At 39.2% G+C, this 26,801-nt stretch overlaps 1 protein-coding gene across 7 annotated transcripts in view; it reads right to left on the bottom strand.

Annotated features, from left to right (window-relative positions):
• Hs6st (heparan sulfate 6-O-sulfotransferase) overlaps nt 1–26,801 on the bottom strand; it is an 812,621-nt gene that overhangs the window by 668,739 nt on the left and 117,081 nt on the right. For 2 of the 7 annotated variants that reach the window (XR_010948596.1, XM_067759678.1), the window contains exons 1-2: nt 23,597–24,305; nt 23,327–23,532 (exon numbers count right to left, since the gene is read on the bottom strand). The exons of 4 other annotated variants lie outside the window; for them this stretch is intronic. Coding sequence is in view for 2 of the 3 variants with exons in the window: in XM_067759678.1 (XP_067615779.1) it covers nt 23,327–23,477 (151 nt within the window). In the remaining variant the exon portion in view is untranslated. Of the gene's footprint in view, nt 1–23,326; nt 23,533–23,596; nt 24,307–26,801 lie in introns of those variants that run through there. One more of the 7 variants, XM_067759679.1, reaches the window with a different exon arrangement.

Raw genomic sequence — 26,801 nt, 5'->3', positions numbered from 1 at the left:
ACTTGCCTTACCGCTTCGCCACAAATAGCATATCGTTCGTAGTTTTTATTTTCCTATTTGCTGCATTCTAAAATGCGACATAGATCATAGCAGCGCCAGAGAATTACTATCACTTTTTATGCAACTGCTCTACTCTATACTCTATACATATTCAGAGCCGGATCAGTAGCTTAGCATATTTTTCTAGCATATTTTACTACTGCTGCTCTGGAGTATCAAATAGAGAGATTGGTCTAAAATGAAAACGTGCATCTATGTATATTTTAACATTCGAATAATCGTTCAGAAGCCATTATTCGAATAATCGACAGGGAGCAATTATTCGAATAATCGACGATATTCAATTATTCGATTTTAACTAATCGAATATTAGAGTATTCGTTTATTCGAATATCGCCAGCTCTAGTATATACCTTATACTGAACACTTTAAAGCGATTGGGGCTTACAAAACAATGTTTGATATGTCATAGCGAAGGTAATTATAAGTACTTTGCACGCCTGTATGTTTCTAATCTTTTTAACACGCTTATATTAGCTTCACTTGTATGTATGCTTGTTTGTAACTCTCTAGGCTACGACCGCAAAGGAGAGTTAGACACATTTAGCGGCAATTATTGAATACTCGCGTGGTTAAATAACTCGCTACAAAACGAGTTGTGTTTAATAGCGGAGACACGAACTTGTGTGCTACGGTGCTATCAAGGGAATTGCAGATACTAAAACGGCACCATATTTGCATGTTTTTTAGTTTAGTTAAACTATATTTTTTATTTTCGTTGAAATTAGCCCTTACTTCTTATAACACAATTTTATCCTTTTATAGGCAATTTAAAATTTTTTTTCGAATTTATTAAATATAGCACTTATCCACGGCAAATTTACAGCAAATTCACGTGCCAGAATTATTTTCCTAGCTGGTCTCTAAGGTGGTTTTCTGAGGGTGACATGCTAACTTCATACGTGCCACTCGATAGCTTCTAAAATATGATCGCTGGAAATATTTTTGTTTCACGGGTAAATTACGGCAAATTCGCGTCTATTTACCCAATAGTTAATTTTTTTTTTTCACGTAAAAGTTGTCTTGCCAACTTCAGAGAGGTTAAGTGTATGCGATATTAAGGTTGATCCACTGGCAACTATATAAAGACACAACAACATACGGTAACGTTTAAAGAGTTGAAAAAACCAGCTCACCCTAGTAAGAATAATCTGATATGTCGTCTATGTTCTATTGATGATCAGAGCAATTCTCACAAACTTAATTTAATAACCAAACGGAAATACATTTCATGATAATCGAATAATCAAAGAAAAACTGTACCACCCTTGGGCTACGACTGTCTTAAATAAATATATAAATAAATAAATGTAAGGTGCGATAAACTGCGAAAAGATTTTAGGCCGATCTTCTATTCCAATTCATGTCGTGCTCCTTTTAAATTTTTCCTGCAACGCAGATAAGTTTTCACTGAGAAGCTTTTCATGGCAGAAATACACTCGGAGTGCTTGCCAAATCACTGTCGAGGGCGACCCCTCTTAGAAAACTTTCTTCTATTTAAAAAAAATTGTTTCTAAAATTTTGATGTTACTTTGCCCGCGGTGTGAACCCAGGATCTTCGGTGTGGAAAGTGGAGTAGGCAACTACCACACCACGGCGGCCGCCTACTAAAAGTACTTAAACAAAATATATGCGACTTCCGTTCAGTTATTAAGCTGTTATAAATATATAACTGTCCTATTACTTACATCTTTGATTAGTATTAGCAAGTATGTCATATCCATATAAAACAGCTGATCCAAACAACGTTATAGAAATAAATTATTGCTGACACACCATAACGCTCTATTCACCTATATATGGGGTATTCCATCCCATTTCGACCAATTTTGAACCCGACACCTTTAGAATTGGCTGAAAGTTTTTCTTCTTTTTCTAGCTTGCGAAAGACGTTTTTGAGAATTTTTTCAAATTTTTTCATCCAACTCAAAAAAAAAGTTTTTGTTTTCAAAATGCTATAACTTTTTCAAAAATTGACCGTTTGGGATCTTTTTTTTTTTGAAATTGTTTTTAAATGTACTTTTCGGAAAAAATACCAAAAAATTTTTAAAGTTTTTTTTTTGTAATTTTTCAGTTTTTCGAGACTTCGAATTTCGGCATTTTTTTTTTTTCTCATAAAAAACTTCAATCAATTCTGCAATCATCCCCACTAATCCCGGAGCGGGCCGATAATTATTTTTTTTTTTTTATTTTAATTGAAAAAAAAACTTTAAAATTTTTTTTGTATTTTTTCCGAAAAGTACATTTAAAAACAAATTTAAAAAAAAAATTCCAAACGGTCAATTTTTTAAAAAGTTATAGCATTTTGAAAAAAACAACGTTTTTTTCAAAAAAATTCAGAGCTTATTTTGAGTTGGACACCGTTTTTGTTTTTTTAAATGCTATAACTTTTTCAAAAATTGACCGTTTGGGATCTTTTTTTTTTAATTTGTTTTTAAATGTACTTTTCGGAAAAAATACAAAAAAATTTTCAGTATTTTTTTTCAATTAAATAAAAAAAAGAAATTATCGGCCCACTCCGGGATTAGTGGGGATGATTGCAGAATTGATTGAAGTTTTTTATGAGAAAAAAAAAATGGCGAAATTCGAAAAATCTCGAAAAACTGAAAAATTACAAAAAAAAAAACTTTAAACATTTTTTTTGTATTTTTTCCGAAAAGTACATTTAAAAACAAATTTAAAAAAAAAGATCCCAAACGGTCAATTTTTGAAAAAGTTATAGCATTTTGAAAAAAACACCGTTTTTTTTTTTTAAATTCATAACTTTTTTGAGTTGGATGAAAAAATTTGAAAAAATTCTGAAAAACGTCCTTCGTAAGCTAGAAAAAGAAGAAAAACTTTCAATCAATTCTAAAGGGGTAGGGTTCAAAATTGGTCGAAATGGGATGGAATACCCCATATATAAAAATCAAATTCTGTGTGTATTTTCGCTATGGAAACGTATTTGCCAAACTTCAATCATCACCAAATTTTGGCTGTAGGTTCCATCGATCAAGACGAAAGTTTTTCATATTTCAGAATTAGGAATTTTAAATTTAAATGTTTTTGTTTTTGGCTATGCGAACGAACTATCTAGCTCCCAAAAATGATCGCATTCGAAACGAATTTCCTGGTGAAGTGACGAAATATAAATCGATCGACAAAGTTACAGATGAAGATAAAATTGTGAATTATCTAATTGGATTTCTAGAACCAAAAGGAATGCCTGCGCATATCATATCAAATTTAAAAATTGGCTCACCAATCATGCTTCTTCGGAATTTAAACCCACCAAAATTGTGCAATAGAACCAGACTTTGAGAAATTAATGCCGAATGTAATCGAAGCAACAATCATCAGCGTTAAAAGCAAAGGTGAAGATGTGCTCATACCATGGATCCCAATGATTCCTGCAGATTTGCCATTCAATTTTAAGCGCTTACAGTTTCCTGTACGCCTTCCTTTTGCAATTACAATCAACAAAGCACAATGACAATCGCTTACTGTTGCAGGTTTAAATTTAGAGAATCCGTGCTTTTCCCATGGCCAGATATATGTTGCTTGCTCTAGAGTTGGAACACCAAAAAATTTGTTTGTCTTTGCACCGAACGAATAAACCAAAACTATTGTGTACACACAAGCATTACAATAAGATACAAGAACAAAATGTTTCAACAGAAAATTTCACCAAATATGCGTACAAAATTCAATTCAATTTACAGAAAAATAAATTAAATTATCAAAAAACAAAACAGAAAAAATAACGCAACATTCATTCGATTTCGGGCGTTACAACGTACGCCGGGTAAAAATGGTAACTATACAATAGCCAACCAATTGATTTTTGGTTTTTTGCTACATCTATAACCTACAAATATTGAAGTTGATAAATTTTCACTTTTTATTTTATTTTTCGTTTGGATACATTTTACTATGTCACTTATTATTTGTGCAATTTTTTAAAAGCTTTTTGCATTTTCTATTTTTTTTTTTTTTTAATTATTACATTTGAGTTAAGGTACCAATAACACAGGCGGACAAAATTTGGAGGAAGTTCAGGCCCCGAAATGAAAGGTGTTTCGTTCGCTGAATCTGAATTCCGAGTCAGCTTTTTCATTTTAGTTCTTGTTTTCGAGATATTATTAAAAGTACGTAAGTCACGTTTTATGGCTGCATGCAATACGTAATTTCGCCACGATAGCAAATTTTAATTCAAAATCTATATGTACCGCTTGAAAGCGCAAGTATTTCTCTCACCAAACCTTTTCATTTTTCCTGATATTTACTTACGGTTTTGTTCTCTACGTTCTTGATCGCTTCGAACAAAGGCAATATTTGCAGCACACTTTAAGGCAGGGGGTTTGGAATTTTGGATTAGTCGACGTTTGATCTTAAAAAATTTTAAAGATAGTTATGTAGAAATATGATCATGGGTGGGGTGACATATGGTCAACGGCAAAAAGATCTATTGACTTTATTACCACTTCAATAAGACCATTACCTAATGCAGCTATTTATTATAGCGCCATTTTTTATTCCAAATTTTCTCTAAAGTTTTAGTTGAATGAGTTCTTATCTCAAAATCCAAAAATTCAAAATTTTGAAGTAAAAAAATTATCTTTTAATTCCACTGACCAAAAAGATAACGAACAGTTCAACAGTTGCTAACATTTTAATAAGTTGAGGCCCGAAATAATTGACCTTATGACCACTCAAGAAAAAGGGGTTGACTTTATGTCCATTTCGGAGAAGCAGAATGGTCATAATATCCATATCGCAGCAAAGCCATGCAGTTTGCACTTAACTTTCGTTATCACAGACCTACATATAGTTTTAAGTTTGCACGACTGCAATTTATTGCCATTTTTTCTAAAAGGAAAAGCTTTAAGCCAAGCCACGTCACTTTTTTGTCTTTTTGCCAACACCTGTCATGTTTTGTCAATGCACAGACAAGAGAATAAATCAATCTGATCTTTTTGGTGTAAAAATGAACAACCGTAATCAATAACGATGTCAATGCTGCAATAAATCAAATTTTCGTCTATGATAGAGATGCAAAAAGCGATTGTTTTTGTTGATTTTTATGTCCTGCAGTGAAGTGCTACGAATTTACAAATTTACTGTCTATTTAAGAAAAATCAACAGGGCGTGTGAATGACGTTAAGATAATAAATTTTAAATAGCGCAGATACATATTAGCCATACATTTAATTTTTTGAAGAAGGAAGAAGTCAAACCCATCTCAAGCACAGGACCTGTGAAAAAATAGGTTTTTTGATACCAAAGAAATAAGTTCCTGTGTTTTCCATGTGGTATCTAATTTTAATGTATTTTGATTAGTGAGACATGCTCATATGGTTATAGATATATATTTCTTTTGTTGTTGATACTAGAGAAAAATTACAAGATTTGCATAAAATAATAATATTATAGTAATGGTTACTAGGACATGGTTCTGAATTTCACTTCTTCATCAGTTAGCTTTTCGGGTTTTTGAGTTCTGAACTCGAAATCGCCTGCATTTATACTGGTGTTATAGCATATGCCTCCATTCACTCAACTATTTTAATGCTCCTAAACGAAGGAGCCTAAAAATATTCCCCACAATTTCGGATTATAACTTATAGGATATACTTATGTAACAAACAATTTGTGTATAAGAGGAATAGCAAGAAAAAAAGACAATACTTAGAGACAAATAACAAAGCGCGCAGCGGGGCATTTAAATCGCTGAGTGGATAGAGGTGTCTGCCATAACACCAGTATAAATGCAGGTGATTTCGAGTTCAAAACTCAGCACTCGAAAAGCTAGCTGATAAAGAAGTGAAATTCAGAAAAAATATTTCTCTTAATATCAGTAACAAATTGTTTAACTATAAAATGGCGTTCATAATTTGCTCGTTCCAGGTAAGGCTAGCTACGACTTTTGGTTTATCCTTTAGCCTAACCTAACCTAATTTCTGAACCATCTCATATCGAAAATCTTTTGGGACTTTGGCTGTATAATTAATCGATTGTTATTTGGAGCTATTTCATTGATCTTGTACAGTTTTCGGGATTATTTAACGACTTCTTTGCTGCAAATGTTTCTGGATCATACCGGGATTGTGTTCGAGATGATTTCGAAACTTTTACGTAACTTTTTTTCAACAATTTCAGAACTATTTTCGTGATCATCCTATGGCTATTTCAGGTAAAACTTCGGGTCGTTTTCTTTTCATGACTATTTAGGGATCAATACCTGACTACTTCATGACAATTTCGGTATAATTTCGAGACTATCTTCGGACTAATTTAGAGACCATCAACATCTTTTCTGGGCTGATTCACAATGGTTTAAGATAATATTTTGGGATCATTTACAGAACCATTTCGGGAGTAGTCCGGCGCTATTTCAATTTCAGAATAATTTCAGGATCACTTTTCTAAAATCTGAGCTTATTCGAGCTTAGGCCAAACATATTTTGTACGCTAGTCAGATAAAGATAAGACATATATGTAAATAAAATTTTAATTTTCATTAAGTAAGGAAATTTTAAGTTTTTTTTTCTTCGTTCGGCCGGAGCCGTGGGTAAAAGGTAATCACTAATAAATGCACCATAGTAAAGCAAAATTGGAATCAAAGCACCTTGAAACGAAACGTATTTTAAACATAACAAATTAAGGATCTCAAATGAAAAGTATAATTACGCCAATAAACACCACCCTAGCTGTAGGATCCAAGGGAAGCTTGCAACAAGCCATAACAAAACTAAATTACGTTAATGGACGTCGGTGCAATAATAGAGAATAGGATACATAGCTACACGGAAACCCGCTGCGTATGAGCAAGTGATTTACACACATAAACGTTTTTGTTGTATTCAACTGGCAATAATAGAGATTGCACTTTGTATTTGAGTTACGCTTTTTCCTTCATTTAATAGAGCTAGCAGTCATATCGACCAAATCTGCAACTCATATTATACATAGACATAGAGATACATACATACATACATACATATTATCCAATGAGCAGCTGTAAGCAATTTCCATAAAGTGTTTGTTTGCCACAAATATTACCACAATCCATTGCAGGCAACAGAGCAACACCAAACAGTAGCTGACTAAAAGCATTCAAGCGACAAGCATTATTGCAGCTGGTCCCGCCATTATTGCTCTGCCACACTTAGTGCAAATTTTGTAATATATGCAATATATGTTTGTGTTGTTACTTTGAAGCAAATGTGCAAATACGTGTGTTTTAAGTCCTAAAACGAACACTTACTAATTTGTAAAGAAATTTGCAGCGTTACCATTTTGGTAAAATTCGACAAGTCTTATAAATGTTATTAGAAACAGACTCGGTACACATCCGCCTCCCATCCATACCCGCGCCCTTCCCTTACTTAATTGGCGCTTAACGGTTTAAATGGTTACGGCCGATCTATACTTCTTATACGATATTGTTAATTTGCAGAAAATTCAACAAGGTTCAAACCTGGTCCAAGCCCGATTGCTGCCAATGCCAATGCTAGAGAGTGGTAGTTAATTAATTGCTTACAGAGTGGTAGTTATTTAATTACCATATATGTCCCTCATTGAAGACAACGTCAAAAAGACATCAAAGAGTATCTATCAGGTATGTAGCTAAGGTCACAGGGTATCATATCGCATTATTCGAAGAATTGTTGCAAACGAATTGCATATTATAAAGGTTTCTGCGAGTTTGATGACATTAATGTTAATCGACTAGCAGAAGCGAATGGCAATTCAAAAACAAATATTGAAAAGTTTAAAGTAACCCAAAATAGTTTTTTGACAGAGAAATTAATTGCAAACACCCCAAAATATTAATAAAATACTTTTTTCAAATACATTTGTTCTTTTCTCAAATACAGGTATAGAAATGACCAGTTACACTAGTCAACAAGAGAAATTACTTTGAAGTCTAACTATTTAATTTCGATGTATTATGGCCCCCTAAGTACAAAAACACCCAAAATTTAAAATTCTATGGATACGATTTTTTTTTCTTTTTCTAAAATCACGAATTTTCACAGAGGTCTTTCCATTTATTTTATCATATCTTGGAAATTTCGTTGAGAGAAACACCAGTGGATTCACCGCAAAATTTTCTTCAAGTCTTGATAGGAAATTTTTTTATATGATCGACGGTTGTGGAGTTATTCACATAAAAATGTAAAAGAAATTTTTTTTTCCAAAATCGAACATTTATTTAATTTTTCAAAAATTCATAAAAAATCGAAGGTTTTAAAAACTTACCATTTTTATTTCACGGTCCTAAAACTGTAAACATTATAAATAATTGAAACCTTATTTCGTGAAAATACATGAATAAATGTTGGTTCTATTGACAGTAAAGTGAAAATATCAAATTTAGCGCAAATTTTGCATATCAAGCCTATTATTGTTTTTGACAAACAAATTATTTAGGTATGGCATTTTGCGCAACTTTGTCTTTTTAAAGCTTACTACGGGCAGAAATGAGAAAACTCCATAATGACACTCAAGAAATTTTTACCCGTCAATTTTTCTTAAGGCAAAACGCAGATCATAAGAAAAAATGCCTCATACTGTATTGAAAATTTAAGTTTCCAACGCTGGTTTTCGTAAGACAGAAGTATGGTCATATATATTTGTTATCAACTATATACAACTTTTTCCTTGAGGCATTTCTTGCGATGTTCTTAGAATGCTTAAATCATAAAAACAAAAAAATCAAATTATCACTCCGTCATAGAATCTCTTATACCTACCTACTGAATATCCAAGCCTGCACAGGCCATTTCCCATAGCATATGAAGTTTTTTTGAAAATCCCTTTTTTTCAAACCCTTTCGCAGATAGTGGTTAAAAAATTGACAGACTCTTTAGATGCCTGCCCTGTATGGTATATTGTCGCCGATTGTGACAAACTTAACGAAAAACAAGTAAGGAAAGCTAAGTTCGGGTGTAACCGAACATTACATACTCAGCTGAGAGCTTTGGAGACAAAATAAGGGAAAATCAGCATTTAGCAAAATGAACCTGGGGTAACCCTGGAATGTGTTTGTATGACATGTGTATCAAATTAAAGGTGTTAATGATTATTTAAAACGTAGTGGGCCTTAGTTCTATAGGTGGACGCCTTTTCGAGATATCGCAATAAGGGTGGACCAGGGGTGACTCTAGAATGTGTTTGTACGATATGGGTAACAAATTAAAAGTATTAATGAGGGTTTTAAAAGGGAGTAGCCCTTAGTTGTATATGTGAAGGCGTTTTCAAGATATCGACCAAAATGTGGACCAGGGTGACCCAGAACAACTTCTGTCGGGTACCGCTAATTTATTTATATATGTCATACCACGAACAGTATTCCTGCCAAGATTCCAAGGGCTTTTGATTTCGCCCTGCAGAACTTTTTCATTTTCTTCTACTTAATATGGTAGGTGTCACACCCATTTTACAAAGTTTTTTCTAAAGTTATATTTTGGGTCAATAAACCAATCCAATTACCATGTTTCATCTCTTTTTTCATATTTGGTACAGAATATGGCATTTTTTTCATTTTTCGTAATTTTCGATATCGGAAAAGTGGGCGTGGTTATAGTCGGATTTCGGCCATATTTTATACCAAGATAAAGTGACTTTAGATAAGTACGTGAACTAAGATATATGGTTTTTTGCGCAAGTTATCGTGTTAACGGCCGAGCGGAAGGACAGACGGTCGATTTAGCCCATTTTCACAGAAAACAGTTATAGTCATAGAATCTATGTCCCTACCAAATTTCACAAGAATTGGTAAATTTTTGATCGACTTATGGCATTAAAAGTATCCTAGACGAATTAAATGAAAAAGGGCGGAGTTACGCCCATTTTGAAATTTTCTTGTATCTTTGTATTTTGTTGCACCATATCATTAATGGAGTCGAATGTTGACATAATTTACTTTTATACTGTAAAGATATTAAATTTTTTGTTAAAATTTGACTTGAAAAAAAATTTTTTTTAAAGTGGGCGTGTTCGTCATCCGATTTTGCTAATTTTTATTTAGCACACATATAGTAATAGGAGTAACGTGCCTAGCAAATTTCATCATATCTTCAACGGCTGCCAAATTACAGCTTGCAAAACTTTTAAATTACCTTCTTTTAAAAGTGGGCGGTGCCACGCCCATTGTCCAAAATTTTTCTAATTTTCTATTTTGCGTCATAAGGTCAACGCACCTACCAAGTTTCATCGCTTTATCCGTCTTTGGTAATGAATTATCGCACTTTTTCGGTTTTTTGAAATCGATATCAAAAAAGGGGGCGTGGTTGTAGTCCGATTTCGTTCATTTTAAATAGCGATGCTATTTTTTATTTAGCACACATATAGTAATAGGAGTAACGTGCCTAGCAAATTTCATCATATCTTCAACGGCTGCCAAATTACAGCTTGCAAAACTTTTAAATTACCTTCTTTTAAAAGTGGGCGGTGCCACGCCCATTGTCCAAAATTTTTCTAATTTTCTATTTTGCGTCATAAGGTCAACGCACCTACCAAGTTTCATCGCTTTATCCGTCTTTGGTAATGAATTATCGCACTTTTTCGGTTTTTTGAAATCGATATCAAAAAAGGGGGCGTGGTTGTAGTCCGATTTCGTTCATTTTAAATAGCGATCTGAGATGAGCGCCCAGGAACCTACGTACCAAATTTCATCAAGATACCTCAAAATTTACTCAAGTTATCGTGTTTACAGACGGATGGACGGACGGACATGGCTAAATGAATTTCTTTTTTCACCCAGATCATTTTGATATATAGAAGTCTATATCTATCTCGATTAGTTTATGCCGTTACGGATTACCGTTATGCGAACAAAGTTAATATACTCTGTGAACTCTGCTCAGCTGAGTATAAAAAAGATACATACTTTGAAAATCGAAGTGGCCAGCGACTATTTAAAGTAATTCATTTAGTTCATTCAATGTTATTATACTCAGTTGAGCAGAGCTCACAGAGTATATTAAGTTTGATTGGATAACGGTTGGTTGTACATATATAAAGGAATCGAGATAGATATAGACTTCCATATATCAAAATAATCAGGATCCAAAAAAAATTTGATTGAGCCATGTCCGTCCGTCCGTCCGTTAACACGATAACTTGAGTAAATTTTGAGGTATCTTGATGAAATTTGGTATGTAGGTTCCTGAGCACTCATCTCAGATCGCTATTTAAAATGAACGATATCCGACTATAACCACGCCCACTTTTTCGATATCGAAAATTTCGAAAAACCGAAAAAATGCGATAATTCATTGCCAAAGGCGGCTAAAGCAATGAAACTTGGTAGATGGGTTGACGTTATGACGAAGAATAGAAAATTAGTAAGATTTTGGACAATGGGCGTGGCACCGCCCACTTTTACAAGAAGGTAATTTAAAAGTTTTGCAAGCTGCAATTTGGCAGTGGTTGAAGATATCATGATGAAATTTGGCAGGAACGTTACTACTATTACTATATATGTGCTAAATAAAAATTAGCAAAATTGGATAAAGAACACGCCCACTTTTTAAAAAAAATTTTTTTTAAATTCAAATTTTAACAAAAAATTTAATATCTTTACTGTATATAAGTAAATTAAGTCAAAATTCAACTCCAGTAATGATATGATGCAACAAAATACAAAAATAAAAGAAAATTTCAAAATGGGCGTGGCTCCGCCCATTTTCATTTAGTGTGTCTAGAATACTTTTAATGCCATAAGTCGAACAAAAATTTACCAATCCTTTTGAAATTTGGTTGGAGCATAGATTCTATGACGTTAACTGTTCTCTGTGAAAATGGGCGAAATCGGTGGAAGCCACGCCCAGTTTTTATACACTGTCCACCGTCTGTCCTTCAGCTCGGCCGTTAACACAATAACTTGAGCAAAAACCGATATATTTTTACTAAACTTAGCCCACGTACTTATCTGAACTCACTTTATCTTGGTATAAAAAATGGCCGAAAATTACGAAAAATTAAAAAAATGCCATAATTCTATACCAAATACGAAAAAAGGGATGAAACATGGTAACTGGATTGGTTTATTGACGCAAAATATAACTTTGGAAAAAACTTTGTAAAATGGGTGTGACACCTACCATATTAAGTAGAAGAAAATGAAAAAGTTCTACAAGGCGAAATCAACAGCCCTTGGAATCTTGGCAGGAATACTGTTAGTGTTATTGAATATATAAATAAATTAGCAGTACCCGACAAATGATTTTCTGGATCACCTGATCCACATTTGGTCGATATCGCGAGAACGCCTTCACATATACATCTAAGTACCACTCGCTTTTAAAACCCTCATTAATACCTTTAATTTGATATCCATATCGTACAAACACATTCTAGAGTCAACCCTGGCCCACCCTAATGGCGATATCTAGAAAAGGCGTGCACCTATAGACCTAATGCCCACTCCCTCTTAAAATGCTCAGTAACACCTTTCGTTTGATACCCATATCGTAAAAACATTCCAGAGTCACCCCTGACCCACCCTAATGGCGATATCTCGAAAAGGCGTCCACCTATAGACCTAATGTCCACTCCCTCTTAAAATGCTCAGTAACACCTTCCCTTTGATACCCATATCGCACAAACATTCTAGAGTCACCCCTGGCCCACCCTAATGGCGATATCTCGAAAAGGCGTCCACCTATAGACCTAATGCCCACTCCCTCTTAAAATGCTCAGTAACACCTTTCGTTTGATACCCATATCGTACAAACATTTTAGAGTCACCCCTGGCCCACCCTAATGGCGATATCTCGAAAAGGCGTACACCTATAGACCTAATGCCCACTCCCTCTTAAAATGCACAGTAACACCTTTCGTTTGATACCCATATCGTACAAACATTCTAGAGTCACCCTTGGTCAACCTTTATGGCGATATCTCGAAAAGGCGTCCACCTATAGAACTGAGGATTACTCCCTTTTAAAATACTCATTACCACCTTTCATTTGATACCCTTATCGTACAAACACATTCTAGAGTCACCCTGGCCCACCCTAATGGCGATATCTCGAAAAGGCGCCCACCTATGGACCTAATGCCCACTTTCTCTTAAAATGCTCAGTAACACCTTTCGTTTGATACCCATATCGTACAAACATTCTAGAGTCACCCCTGGCCCACCCTAATGGCGATATCTCGAAAAGGCGTCCACCTATAGACCTAGTGCCCACTCCCTCTTAAAATGCTCAGTAACACCTTTCGTTTGATACCCATATCGTACAAACATTCTAGAGTCACCCTTGGTCCACCTTTATGGCGATATCTCGAAAAGGCGTCCACCTATAGAACTAAGGATTACTCCCTTTTAAAATACTCATTACCACCTTTCATTTGATACCCATATCGTACAAACACATTCCAGAGTCACCCCTGGCCCACCCTAATGCCGATATCTCGAAAAGGCGTCCACCTATGGACCTAATGCCCACTCCCTCTTAAAATGCTCAGTAACACCTTTCGTTTGATACCCATATCGTACAAACACGTTCTAGAGTCACCCCTGGCCCACCCTAATGGCGACATTTCGAAAAGGCGTCCACCTATAGACCTAATGCCCACTCCCTCTTAAAACGCTCAGTAACACCTTTCATTTGATTCCCATATCGTACAACTAGAGACACCCCTGGTCCACCTTTATGGCGATATCTCGAAACGGCATCCACCTAGGGAACTAAGGATCACTCCTTTTCAAAATACTCATTAACAGCTTTCATTTGATACCCATATCGTACAAACATATTCTAGAGTCACCCCTGGTCCACCTTTATGGGGATTTCTCGAAAAGGCGTTCACCTATAGAACTAAAGCCCATTCCCTTTTAAAATACTCATTATCACCTTTCATTTGATACCGATATCGTACAAACACATTCTAGAGTCAGCCCTGGTCCACCTTTATGGCGATATCCCTAAATGGCGTCCATCCATAGAACTATGGCCTACTCTCTCTTAAAATACTCTTTAATACTTTCCATTTGATACACATGTCATACAATCACATTCCAGGGTTACCCTAGGTTCATTTTCCTACATGGTGATTTTCCTTATTTTGTCTCCATAGCTCTCAACTGAGTATGTAATGTTCGGTTACACCCGAACTTAGCCTTCCTTACTTGTTGAACTAGCATTCCTGATCGGGAAAAGTGAAGTTGTCAACAACAGCAAAAAAATATTAATTGGTTAGTGAATTTAAAAAAAAATTAATAATAACAGTAGAAAATTTGTCTGCAAAAATGACCCGAGTATATTTTGTTATGTATGTGGTCTTTACACTAGAGCAAAAGGGCCGAGAAATTTCACTATTTCACTACAAAATTCATATAAGGATTATTTTATTTATTTATTCAGAAAATTACAGTAGACAAGCAAAAAGTAGAAACTATTTTTAAATATTTCAAGTACTAAATTTTACAGAATTTCTTTAATAAAGGTATCTTATATAGCTAAATAAACAAAAATATTAAAAATACCCTTCATTCACTTAATTGTTAATAATATTACCGTTTATCCATGGATTTTCATGAAAAGCTTGCCTTATTTGGAATGTTCACAGTTTTACGATCATCTAATAAAAGTTGTAAGTTTTTGTCTTTTTCGATTTTTTACGAATTAAAGAAGAAAAAAATGGAAATTTTTAAAACAAAAAATCGATTTTTTTATAATCCGATGCAAATAACTCTGAATCCAATAAGTATTTAAAAAAATGGTATTTAAACAATTTTAAGGTAATTGCATTTGCTATCATATGCTGTTTTCTCCAACAAAATCGGACAACCCGTTCCATATAAATGATAAAATCAATGGATCTCCCTTTTCAAAAAGGGCAAATTTTAGAAAACAAAAAATAAAAAAAACAAAAACGTATCCATAGAATTTTAAATGTCGACCGTTTTTATAACTAGGGGACTATAGCAAATAAAAAAAAATAGTGGTGATCCAGGGTAATGCAAAAAGGTTAATTTTGTAGAGCAGTGTTATCATAACTTTTAGATCACCCCACGTATAGGCAAATGTCGAAGGAAGTTCGTGTGTGTGAAATGTTAGCTCACTTGTGTTTTCGAAACAGATTATGCTATATTGCAGTCTTTAATTTAATTCTGAAATGAAGGATTTAAGAAAAGTTCTAAGATATAGCCTTTTTAAACATATTATAGCTAGGGCACTTTTGCAACGTCAGCCGAGATCAAGTGATTCTGTAAAACAGCCGGCAATATGTACTTTACTTTTAGTACTCCATGGAGGAATTCGAGTCGAACGCCAGAAACACACAAACAACTATGAGGTAAATCACTATGCGTATAGTATCGCCAGAGTATATTGCAAAACATTCGCTAACTCTACATGTTTACGCTTTATATGAAACAAAATTGGTTGGTGTTTTGATACCATTTTTGATATGCAGTTTAGTATTAAATATTTTCCCAGAATGGTAACACTGGCTGTTTGGAGAAGCAATCGTTTGCTGCATCAGCTACAATATCCCATAAATCAAGTTTAAGTGCTCGTATATGAGTGTTGGTTTGTATATACATATGTGTGGAAAATGTATGCAGATGAGACATAATGAGCGACATATTTTGCGTATTTTTCCTTTTTTCGGAGTAAGTTACATACGTTCAGTTTCGAAGTAAGTGACATCACGCCATTATGAGCCATTGTGTGGCTCTGATGTAGTGGTGAAAATTAAAGCACCAAATATGTCCATTTCAATGTTCTGTGCAATTTTTGTGTAAGACAAACTTTTAGTAAAGAGTTGCTAACGATCGCATAGAATATAAAATTTAATAAAAAACAAGTAAGGAAGTCTATGTTCGGGTGAAATCGAACATTACATACCCAGCTGTACACTTGAAATGCTGTTGTTGTTTGTTTTGCGTGCTTAATAGTGTTACAAGGCTGCGCAATAATACATATACATACCGCCGATAAACGCCGCCGCCGCCGCCGAATTTCGTCAGTTTTCGCACGCCGCCGCCGAATGTCAAAAATATCGGCGCGGCGGCGGCGGCGTTTGGTGCGTTACTATATTTTCTACTCATTTAAGACGGTCTAGGCCATTTATTGTTCATGTTGAAAATTGGTCCGATATGGTCGAAAGGGGTATCAACGGATGCGCATCACTGCCAGTTGTAAGAATCCAATTGCGAAATTTAACCCTTTCCACCCATTGAAAAGTTATTTAAAAAAACAGCCACTTTCAATGCGGATTTTGTATCACCCAATTCACCAAGTTATTAAAACAAAACACTAAAAGAAACGTTATATAAAAAATTTAAATGCTCACTTTGCATAATTTTTCAAAAAGTTAATAAGGAACTATGAATTCAAATAAAATGAGCCAAGTCGAGCATGTTTTCAAATTGTCCTTAAGTTGTTAAATTGTTGAATCATTTGAATTGTTGAAATCATTCCCACCTCATACTTAAGTTGAAGATATATGTATGTAGAAGGGTTTGAAAAATCACTTGGCCTTATGCTCAAATATCTGTTGTTTATTTGCGAAACTTTAAAATATCGTCTGAAATGTTAATTTTGATTTTCACACTTCATCATACATCATACCAATGGAGTGAATTACATCGTTTATAGCCTACAAATCAAGTTTAAATATAACCTACACGTTACGGCTCCTTTTACAAACGTGAGTACGTAGGCACATATATTTACCAGGTGAGGCTTTGTCCTTCGCAAGAACACTCAAATTGGTGAAGCGAAAGCTTTCCCAAGACAGTCTAACAAATGACCGGGTGTGCTACTACAACAACGTAGTGGACAGTCGAACTAGGCTGAAAACTGAAGCTACGCGTTTATTTATAATGAATCCTTGTATCAAAGGGCATGAAAACAACAATTTTGACTGAGCCTAACATTAATATCTTTCAATTTAAAATCGGTCGAATTTCATTCTTAAATAACATTTTGGGTTAACGAAGACTACTGAAGTCAATGTTTTGAGCACAAACGCTTGCAAATTTTTGTCTACATTTAAAAAAAAATATCCAGGGTCTTTATAAAATTTATTATTTCGGATTATACTATTTTCGCCTATAAGTTACGCAATAATATCTACTTGAACTGCTTATGATTTCGAGGGCGGCATCCTTGGCCTTGATCGGCAGCATAGCGCGACAAAAAAAATCCGTTAGAAAGTCTTCGGAGCTAAACCCAGAGCTTCTAGGAAAGTGACGTCGACGAAGGTGTGAGTTCGAAGCCGCAGTCTTATAGCTTCTGTGCTGGAATAAGGTGTGAGGGCCAGGAGGCGTGGTAGCGACTGGTGGTGGACAGGATTGCTACTCGGGAATTATAGTTCTTAGAACAGCTGAAAAAACTAGAGGCGCCCTTTGACGCGATCAACAATAGGCCAGCATTGCTGTTAATCGTTAAAACTGTGCCACGAGAGCCACGAGTATTAATAGGCCATTAATGGCAACCATAAGTCGCCTTTGTGCGTAACCAGCAAGGGGCCACAAATAATTTAAAGAAATCGTATCTACAACGAGATTTAGGAGTTAGACCAGAACATCTCCTTCGGTGAAACTACGCTTTGTACGAGACATATAGACAAAAGTGTGACCATTTTAAGTACTTAAATTTTTGTTTCGGCAGACGCAGCAGTACCAGTCCCTTAGACCAGGGTTAGATTCGAAGCCTCCCTGGAGTAAGTGAATGCAGGACAGTCCCTCCGCAAGGTGCTGAATGATCCGCTAGACTTTGACGCAAACCCCCGGATCTTTCCGAAACGGCCAAAACGTTGATTTTCTTAAATACATACAAACAAAACCGTTTCTAAATATTATTTTTTAAATAGAAAAATCAAGCTTTTCAAAGTAAGAACACCGGCGTAAGCCGGCGCGCAGTCCACGCCGCCACCGCCGATATATAATAGTGCCTACGCCGCCGCCGCCGATATAGTTATCGGCGTAAACATCTAATATGGTTCTATTCTGAACTAATTTTTCTTCGAGTTATGGCTCCCGAAACATAGAAAATTTCTTAGTCATAAAAGATATAGCCGTGGGTGGGGCCGTGTGTAGAAGTCCACGAAAGTGGGGAAAGCTTCTGACCGCCATTCACCTGGGAATGGCCAGAGCGATTCTTTTGCATGCGGTTCAAGCAGCTCACTACTGCCGGTCGCTTGCGGCCAAGTATCCTCTGGGTAGCCGCTAAACACCCGTTTAGCGGTGAGCTAATGTGAGAAGGCGACAACATGGCTAGGCCACTCTGACATAATCGGTTTAAGGGCTAGCCGGGGGAGATTTCATCGGCAGCGTCTGTACACCTCTAGGTGCGGCTGCAAGCGGGCGTCTGTCTTGGAGCAAGCGGCTCGCTATATAAACGTGCCAAGTAATATTTTCACCCCCGCTGAGCGGGTTGTGCGCTGGGCTTGGGACCCGCCACGTAAAACCATGCTCCAATGAAATATAACAACAAGCCTCGGATAAATACACTCTCTATTGATGACGACCATGGCAAACGTTTGAGGGACAATGAATTGAGGGCATGCACCTGGAACGTCCGCTCCCTGAATGGGATTGGTGCAGATGCCCGGCTGGTTGATGTCCTCGTCAAAGCAAAATCTGACATCACTGCCATCCAAGAAATGCGTTGGACGAAGCAAGGAAGAAAGAAGATCAAAAATTGTGACATATATTGGAGTGGCCATGCGAATAAGCGCAGTTTCGGCGTCGGATTCGTGGTGGGAGAGAGACTTTGTCGCCAAGTGCTGGCGTTCACGCCTGTGGACGAGCGTCTCGCCGCTATTCGAATAAAAGCAAAATTTTTTAATATATCATTCATCTGCGCCCATGCGCCGACAGAGGAGAAAGACGATGAGGTGAAAGACACTTTTTATGAACAATTAGAACGCACATACGAGCGCTGCCCCCGTCATGATATAAAAGTCGTGCTTGGCGACTTTAGCGCCAGGGTGGGCAAAGAAGGTGTTTTTGGCCCTACAGTCGGAAAGTTCAGCCTACACAATGAAACTTCTCCTAACGGACTGAGGCTGATTGACTTTGCCGGTGCTCGAAACATGGTCATATCAAGCACGAGGTTCATGCATAAAAAGATACATCAAGCTACATGGCTGTCTCCTGATCGAAATACTCGCAATCAGATCGATCACGTTGTGATGGACGGACGGCATGCCTCCAGTGTTTTAGATGTGCGAACGATCCGAGGACCTAACATCGATTCGGACCATTATCTCGTTGCAGCCAAAATACGCACCCGCCTCAACGCGGCTAAAAACAAGGAACAAAAAACACAAGGAAAGCTAGACGTCGAAAAGCTTCAATCACAACAGACTGCCAATGATTTCGCAACTCGACTCTCACACCTGCTCTCTGAGGGCACAACTCATCCTGAAGGAATACAGGAGCAGTGGGAGCATATCTCCAAAGCACTTCATACTGCCGCCTAGGAAAAAATTGGTTACCGGCGGCCACGAAAAAACAACTGGTATGATGAAGAATGCCGCGTTGCAACCGAAAGAAAAGACGCTGCCTACAGGGCTACGTTAAAAGCGAGCGCGACAAGAGGAGTGTGTGAACGCTATCGTGAGTTGAAAAGGGAAGCGAGACGCCTTTTCAGGAAGAAAAAAGCAGAAGCAGAAAGGCGTGAGTGCGAGGAGCTTGAGCTGCTAGCCACCAGGAATAACGCCCGAAAATTCTACCAAAAAATACGGCGACAGACGGAAGGTTTTAAGACCGGGGCAAACTCCTGTAGGAATGAAAACGGCGACCTTGTAACTGATGTTCAGAGAGTGCTTAGATTATGGAGGGAACACTTCTCTGCTCTCCTAAATGGAGGCAGCAATTCACCGCGCAGAGATGAAGAACCCGATCCCGCAATCGATGATGATGGAATATATGTCCCCCCGCCCGATTATGACGAAGTTAGAATAGCAATAACCAGATTGAAAAACAACAAGGCCGTGGGCGCTGATGGATTGCCTGCGGAGCTATTCAAGTTCGGCGGCGAGGAGTTGGTAAGGCGCATGCAGCAGCTTCTTAGCAAAATATGGGCGGACGAAAGCATGCCCGACGGTTGGAATCTAAGTGTTCTTTGCCCAGTCCACAAGAAGGGGGATACTGCAAAATGCACCAACTATCGTGGAATCAGCCTTCTTAATATCGCATATAAGGTCCTTTCAAGTGTATTGTGCGAAAGATTGAAGCCCACCGTGAACCGGCTGATTGGACCTTATCAGTGCGGCTTCAGACCTGGTAAATCTACCATCGACCAGATTTTCACAATGCGCCAAATCTTGGAAAAAACCCGTGAAAAGAGAATCGACACACATCACCTCTTCGTCGACTTTAAAGCCGCCTTCGACAGCACGAAAAGGAGCTGCCTATATGCCGCTATGTCTGAATTTGGTTTCCCCGCAAAACTTATACGGCTGTGCAAAATGACGTTGAGCAACACCATCAGCTCAGTCAGAATTGGGAAGGACCTCTCCGAGCCGTTCGAAACTAAACGAGGTTTCAGACAGGGTGACCCCCTATCGTGCGATTTCTTTAATTTGATGCTGGAGAAAATTATACTAGCTGCAGAACTTAACCGCACTGGAACAATATACTATAAAAGCGTGCAATTACTGGCATATGCTGATGACATTGATATCATCGGCCTAAACACCCGCGCTGTTATTTCTGCTTACTCCAAGCTGGAAAAAGAAGCGGTAAAGATGGGTTTGATGGTGAATGAGGACAAAACGAAGTACCTGCTGTCATCGAGCAAAGAGTCAGCGCATATGCGCCTTGGCAACCACGCTACTGTTGGCAGCCATAATTTCGAAATAGTAAAAGACTTCGTTTATTTGGGAACCAGCATCAACACTAGCAACAACATCAGCACTGAAATCCAGCGAAGAATCAATCTTGCCAATAAATGCTACTTTGGACTATGTAGGCAATTGAAAAGTAAAGTCCTCTCTCGGCGAACGAAAATCATACTCTACAAGTCACTTATCGTACCCGTCCTGCTATATGGGGCAGAAGCATGGACCATGACAACAGCAGATGAAGCGCCTTTGGGAGTGTTCGAGAGAAAAGTTCTTCGAAAGATTTATGGACCTCTACGCGTTGGCGATGGCGAGTACCGAAGAAGATTTAATGATGAGCTGTACGAGCTATACGCAGACATCAACATAGTCCAGCGAATTAAAACGCAGCGGCTGCGCTGGCTAGGCCATGTTATGCGAATGAAAGATGATGCTCCGGCCAAGAAAGTGTTTCTATCGGAACCCGCCTATGGAAGCAGAGGTAGAGGGCGGCCCCCACTCCGTTGGAAGGACCAGGTGGAAAACGATTTAAACTCCCTTGGTGTGACCAATTGGCGCCGGTTGGCGGAGCGAAGGAGCGACTGGCGCGCCTTGTTGGACGGCCATAACCGTTTAGACGGTTAAGCGCCAATTAAGTAAGAAGTAAGCAATAAAGAACTGCAAAATAAAACTGTTTGCAGATGATGCTCTGTTGACAATAAGTGAAGAAAATATAGGCGTGGCCTTTGAAAAAATGCAGGAGGACTTGAATTCTCTCTACATTTGGTTGTATAAAAACAAGTTAATGGTAAATGTGGAAAAAACAAATTACATGGTTATATCCACATCAAATAAACTAAATTTAGAACCATATACTTTAAATATAAAAAAACGAAACCATTAGGGATGTAAAGAAAAGCAAATATCTCGGCGTAATAATTGACAATAAATTAAAATTCTGCACTCTCGTTACTTTACTCCTGTTAGATTCGATATCGAGTGCCGTCCACCATACGGTGACGGCGTAGAAGAGTATGGGTCTCACCACTGCCGTATAGATCCAATGGACTATGCGTGGCTGGAGACCCCACCTTTTTCCGATTGCCGACTTACAAGCGTAGAGAGCCATTGTGGCTTTCCTGGATCGTTCCTCCACATTTCGCTTCCAGTCAAGCTTCCTGTCTAGAATAACTCCGATATATTTAACCTCGGTAGAGAGTTTGATTTCCTTCCCGTTTAGGGATGGGAGGGTAAATTCCGGTATACTGCGTTTGCGGGTAAAAAGCACCATCTCAGTTTTTTCACTGCTGATGCTGAGTCCGCATTTCATAGACCATGTGTTTGTTAGATTAAGAGCATTTTGCAGGAGTTCGCCAAGCACCGGAAGGTGTTTGCCGGTAACTGTCAAGGCTATGTCGTCGGCATATGCAATGACTTGGCATCCGGTGGGCCGTAGTATAGATAACAGAGCGTTCACCGTCAGGTTCCATAGTAGAGGAGAAAGAACTCCCCCCTGCGGGGTTCCTCTGTTGGTATACCTTATTAGCGATGAGCTGCCCAGCTCAGAGATAATGATTCTCTTGTTTAGAAGGAGCTCGACGAACTTCATAAGAGGCTCTTCCACCCCTAAAGAACGTAGAGATTTTGTGACCGCTGCTGGGAGAACGTTGTTGAAGGCTCCTTCTATGTCGAGAAAGATACCCAGCGTAAATTCTTTAAAGGCAAGACCCTTCTCTATCTTAGTAGTGATAGCATGTAGAGCTGTCTCTACGGATTTGCCCTTAGAGTAGGCGTGTTGGTTGTTGGAGATGAGTGCCTTATTTGCCGATCGTCTAATGTAGGCGTCCAACAATCGTTCTAGAACTTTTAGGAGGAAGGAGGTCAGACTTATTGGTCTGAAATCCTTTGGACTGTTGCCCGATATCCTGCCTCCTTTGGGTATGAAGACTACCTTTGCTTTGGTCCATTCCGTGGGGATATAGACCAGGTTGAGGCAAGTCTTGTAGATTTTAGCTAGCAATCTCCGGGCAGGCTACTGTGAAGGCAGCGTTACAAGATTTGGTGATAAGATCTACTGCTTCTTCTATTTTTGACGATGAGTCTAGCTCACCGAGAGAAGCAAATGTTGTGTCTAAAGGAGACGCTTCATCAGTTGTTAGCGGTAGGCTCGGCCTACCGTGAGAAGCGTTCTTTAGGAGAGTAGAGGATAGGACTTTTTTATAAAGGTTCCAGTCCGTACGTCTCCTATTCCTGTAAGCCACCCTAGGCGGTGTACGCAAGAGCAGAGTGAAAATGATATACATATGATCAGAGTAGGAGTTTTCGTTGGAAACTCTCCAATTTTTGACAAGGTCAGAGAATGCCCCAGAAACTAGAGTAACATCTAGAACCTCCTTCCTATTTGAGGTGATGAAAGTTGGTTTGCCTCCAGAGTTGCATATACTTAGATTGTTACTTATAATAGAATCAAAAAGAGACTCACCCCTACTGTTAATGTCGGTAGAGCCCCAAGCAGTGTGATGTGCATTGGCATCGGCCTCAATTATTATCGGGAACCCTTTACTGTGGGCCTCCCGTACCGCTTTGCAGAGCCGGTCCTGCACAGAAGTTGGGCGATCGTGCGATAGATATGCGGACATCAGCCAGATTGTTTGCCCCTGTAGCTCGAGGCTAATACAGGTAAAGCCCTCGTCGCTAAAAAGAGATAGTAAAATAAATACTAGATTTTTCTTTACTAGAATACAAGATCTGATTCTACCTGTCACGGGCGGTGTCACCAGCCGGTAGTCCTTAGAAAAGAGTCCACAGACCTTGCTGCCAACGACCCAAGGTTCCTGGACTAGAACGACGTCCTCATACGTAGTGCTGAGGCGTAATATTAGGGCAGCCGAGGCTGCCTTAGAATGGTGCAGGTTTATCTGTAGTACCTGCGCGCCCGTTACGATTCGTTTGTGGCATCGACGTCCATCCTCTGCTGATCCGCATCGTCGGATGCCTCCTCTACGATAGTATCGTCGAATTCGGCATCCGACGGGTCGGATTCCAGCAAAAGCTGCTCGTCCATGCCCGTAAAGAACTGGCCCGCAAACTCCGATACCGAGAGTGTATCGCTCTCGGCATCCGGAGTGCTGCGTGCCCGTTCGATATCGGCCCCATGTCCACTCAAGGTGTTGCATGGGTCCGTGAGATTCAATGTGGCGATTGCGGGTTCGCTCGAGGCGGTATCCCCTATCATCAGATCCTCCGGAGCGGTGGCGGTCCCTTCCGCAGTGCCATGGGCAGCAGATCCACTCGGGGTGTTTCTGTCTGACCCCTCGCCTTGCGGTACAGGCTCACCCTCGTCCGGTATTTCCTCCTTCGCACCATCCGTAGAAGCCGTAGCTTAATACTCCACCACATTCGTCAAGCCAAGGGAGAGAAGCCTCGTTTATGATGAAACCAACATAACGCTGCTTCGCCCTTGTCTCGCGGACCCGGACTATCCTCCAATCGCTCGAAGGTAGCCCCGGATTCGACTCCGCGATGGTATCAAGGATCTCGCCAGGATCTGCTATGCCGTCTGGGACCCAGGCCCAGGCTCTCGGTCTGTTCGGAATTTTTTCCACACCGACCGCATCCAACCTGGCCACAGGCCACAGCTGTCCCAGCGAAGCTATGGCGAGTTTGTAGAGCTTGCACGAGCGCTCATCGGCGCAGGAAACAAGCTTGACCCTACCCTGGTACCAGCCGGCATCACGGATAGTGGGAGCCGGCCCCGGATGCTTGGTCATGATGTCCCTAAAGATCTTGAGAAGGCCGTTAAGGACATCCTTCCAGTTATCCGGGGTCATGTTCCCGTCCGGGTGACCGCGGTTCAAAACCGCCAGCGTAAAGTTGGCCTTAGCCGCCTCGCTGAAGGTTTTGGTTAGGGCAGGGGGGTGGAAGCCGAAGGCCGGTGCCTTTTGGGATCGCTCGAGGCATTTCCCATAGACCTTTGCCTCTTAAGGGCCGGCATCTTCGGGTCAGAAGTTTGTTTGGTGGCAGAAGAGGAAGGGGTGGGATTGTTGTTGCTGCTCTTCTTGGCAGCAATAATCTTCCTGGCCCAGGCCAGAGAACTTTTTTGCTCTGCTGTCAACTTGTCGCTGGGAGAGTTGCCAAGTTTCTCAACGATTTTGACGGCATTGCGAATGTTCCGCTGGTTGCGGACCGAAGTCGCGATTTGCTTATTTGCCTTGGAACCCTCAAGGGGTTCAGCCGGCTTGCGAGGTAACTTTGCAGCGGTGGAGGCAGTACTTTTGTCCGTGGAGGATTTAGTGCTGTTACCAGCCACCTGCTGACAAGAGGTGCCCGGTACGGGCATGGGACGGGCCTCCTGTGCTCGCTCAGTCGGACGTTGCTTTCCCTCTTTGGGGCTAGCTTTTCCGGCTGCTGCGGAATTGGACTTGCCCTCAAGGGGTTTAGTTCTTCCGCTAGCTTGCACAGTTGGCCGAAGATTTTTTTGTTGCCGTGAAGGCCTGGTCGGCGCCGTCGGTGCGGTTCCCGACGAATTGTGGACTTTTTTAATGCCTAGTCCAAGGGCGGCATCTTTACCCGTGCAGGGATCCGAGGCCAGGTTTTTGGTGTTCATTAATATATCTTGTTCTTTAGCTGCCTACTAAGGTGAGACCGTTCGGCAGCCTGAAGTTAAAGGGATAGGGGAAACAATGCGGTCGACTGCGGTAGTGCCCCATACCGCAGCAGGTCGCCGTTACTCCCGGAGGTGGACCGGTATCCGGGAGGCTTCGTAAGAATACAGTCGGATGCCCCTGACTGCAAACCATCCAATGGGCACGGAATCGCATAACACCCTGGATTAGGGGTGGACCACCTTTTCAACTGGGCGTGGTCCAGTTCCCACCTTGAGGCCACGTTTAAAAACCATTTCCATATGCCTAAGCTATTAAGGAGCTGGGGCACAAATGGAGATGATTCCTAAACTTAGCTAGCACTCCCCTGGAAGGGGAAACTGTTGTGCATATTACCAGCCGGCACCCTCTGGGAGGGTTCAGCCCAAGGATTTGCGCCAGCCTTCTGAAAAGTTAACGTTTATTAGTAGTGCTAATATGTTCTCACTACTATATTTTTCCCATGATGTTATTCTAGCCAGCGTTCTATTTGGGTTCTCAGTTTTGATATTAATACTGTCATCGCCAACGAGTGAGAAATGTCATCGCTAGTTAGTTGGTGTTGAACGATTGAACAAGGTGAACGTGATAACGAGCGGACAACAAAGAACATTAAATATCATTTGCATTAAAACTATTTATATATCAATTTCATTATAATTCTATTATTTATTATTAAATAAACTATTCAAAGTCATCCATGACAGTGTCAGAGTGCGATTTAACTTAAGCCTACACAGAGGAAAATAGTTAAAGAGAACACACACATACACAGGAATACGAGTGAAAAGTACTTCAAGGAAATACATCGAGCGATAGACGCAAACGTATGCAGTGATAGACACAAAAGGATAGCTTAAGTGATAGACATTTGATTAAAGAAAAAAAAGCGATAGACGCAGAGGCAAAGGAAAATTCATAGGAAAATTGATCGAGCGATAGACGCAAGGAAACGAGTGATAGACATTTGGGGACAAAATAATAACGAGTTAAAAGATATAAAAGAGACAGATAGTGTCAATATAGAAGCAGCGCACACGTTAAACCACAAAGGGTGAAACGAACAATACGAAAAGTGATAGCGAGAAGGGTGGATTTTTAAATTAAAAAACGGCAGAAATTGGCTGGCGTGATTCGTGAGGAAAAAAATTCAACAGCGATTGACGTATAAGCAAGAAAATTCGAGAAGAAAAATTCAACAGCGATAGACGCATAAGCAAGAACGTTCGGGGAAAAAAAAGGAAAATGGTAAAATTAAATGATTTAAAGGTGGAGCAATTGAATGCTCTTTTGGAAAAACTTAATTTACCAGTAACAGGA

Source organism: Eurosta solidaginis, chromosome 1 (genome assembly GCF_040869045.1).
Source record: "Eurosta solidaginis isolate ZX-2024a chromosome 1, ASM4086904v1, whole genome shotgun sequence".
In the NCBI taxonomy this organism is placed as follows: Eukaryota; Metazoa; Arthropoda; class Insecta; order Diptera; family Tephritidae; genus Eurosta; species Eurosta solidaginis.
The sequence above is the reverse complement of the archived record's forward strand: the minus strand, read 5'-3'. Positions and strand labels throughout refer to the sequence as shown.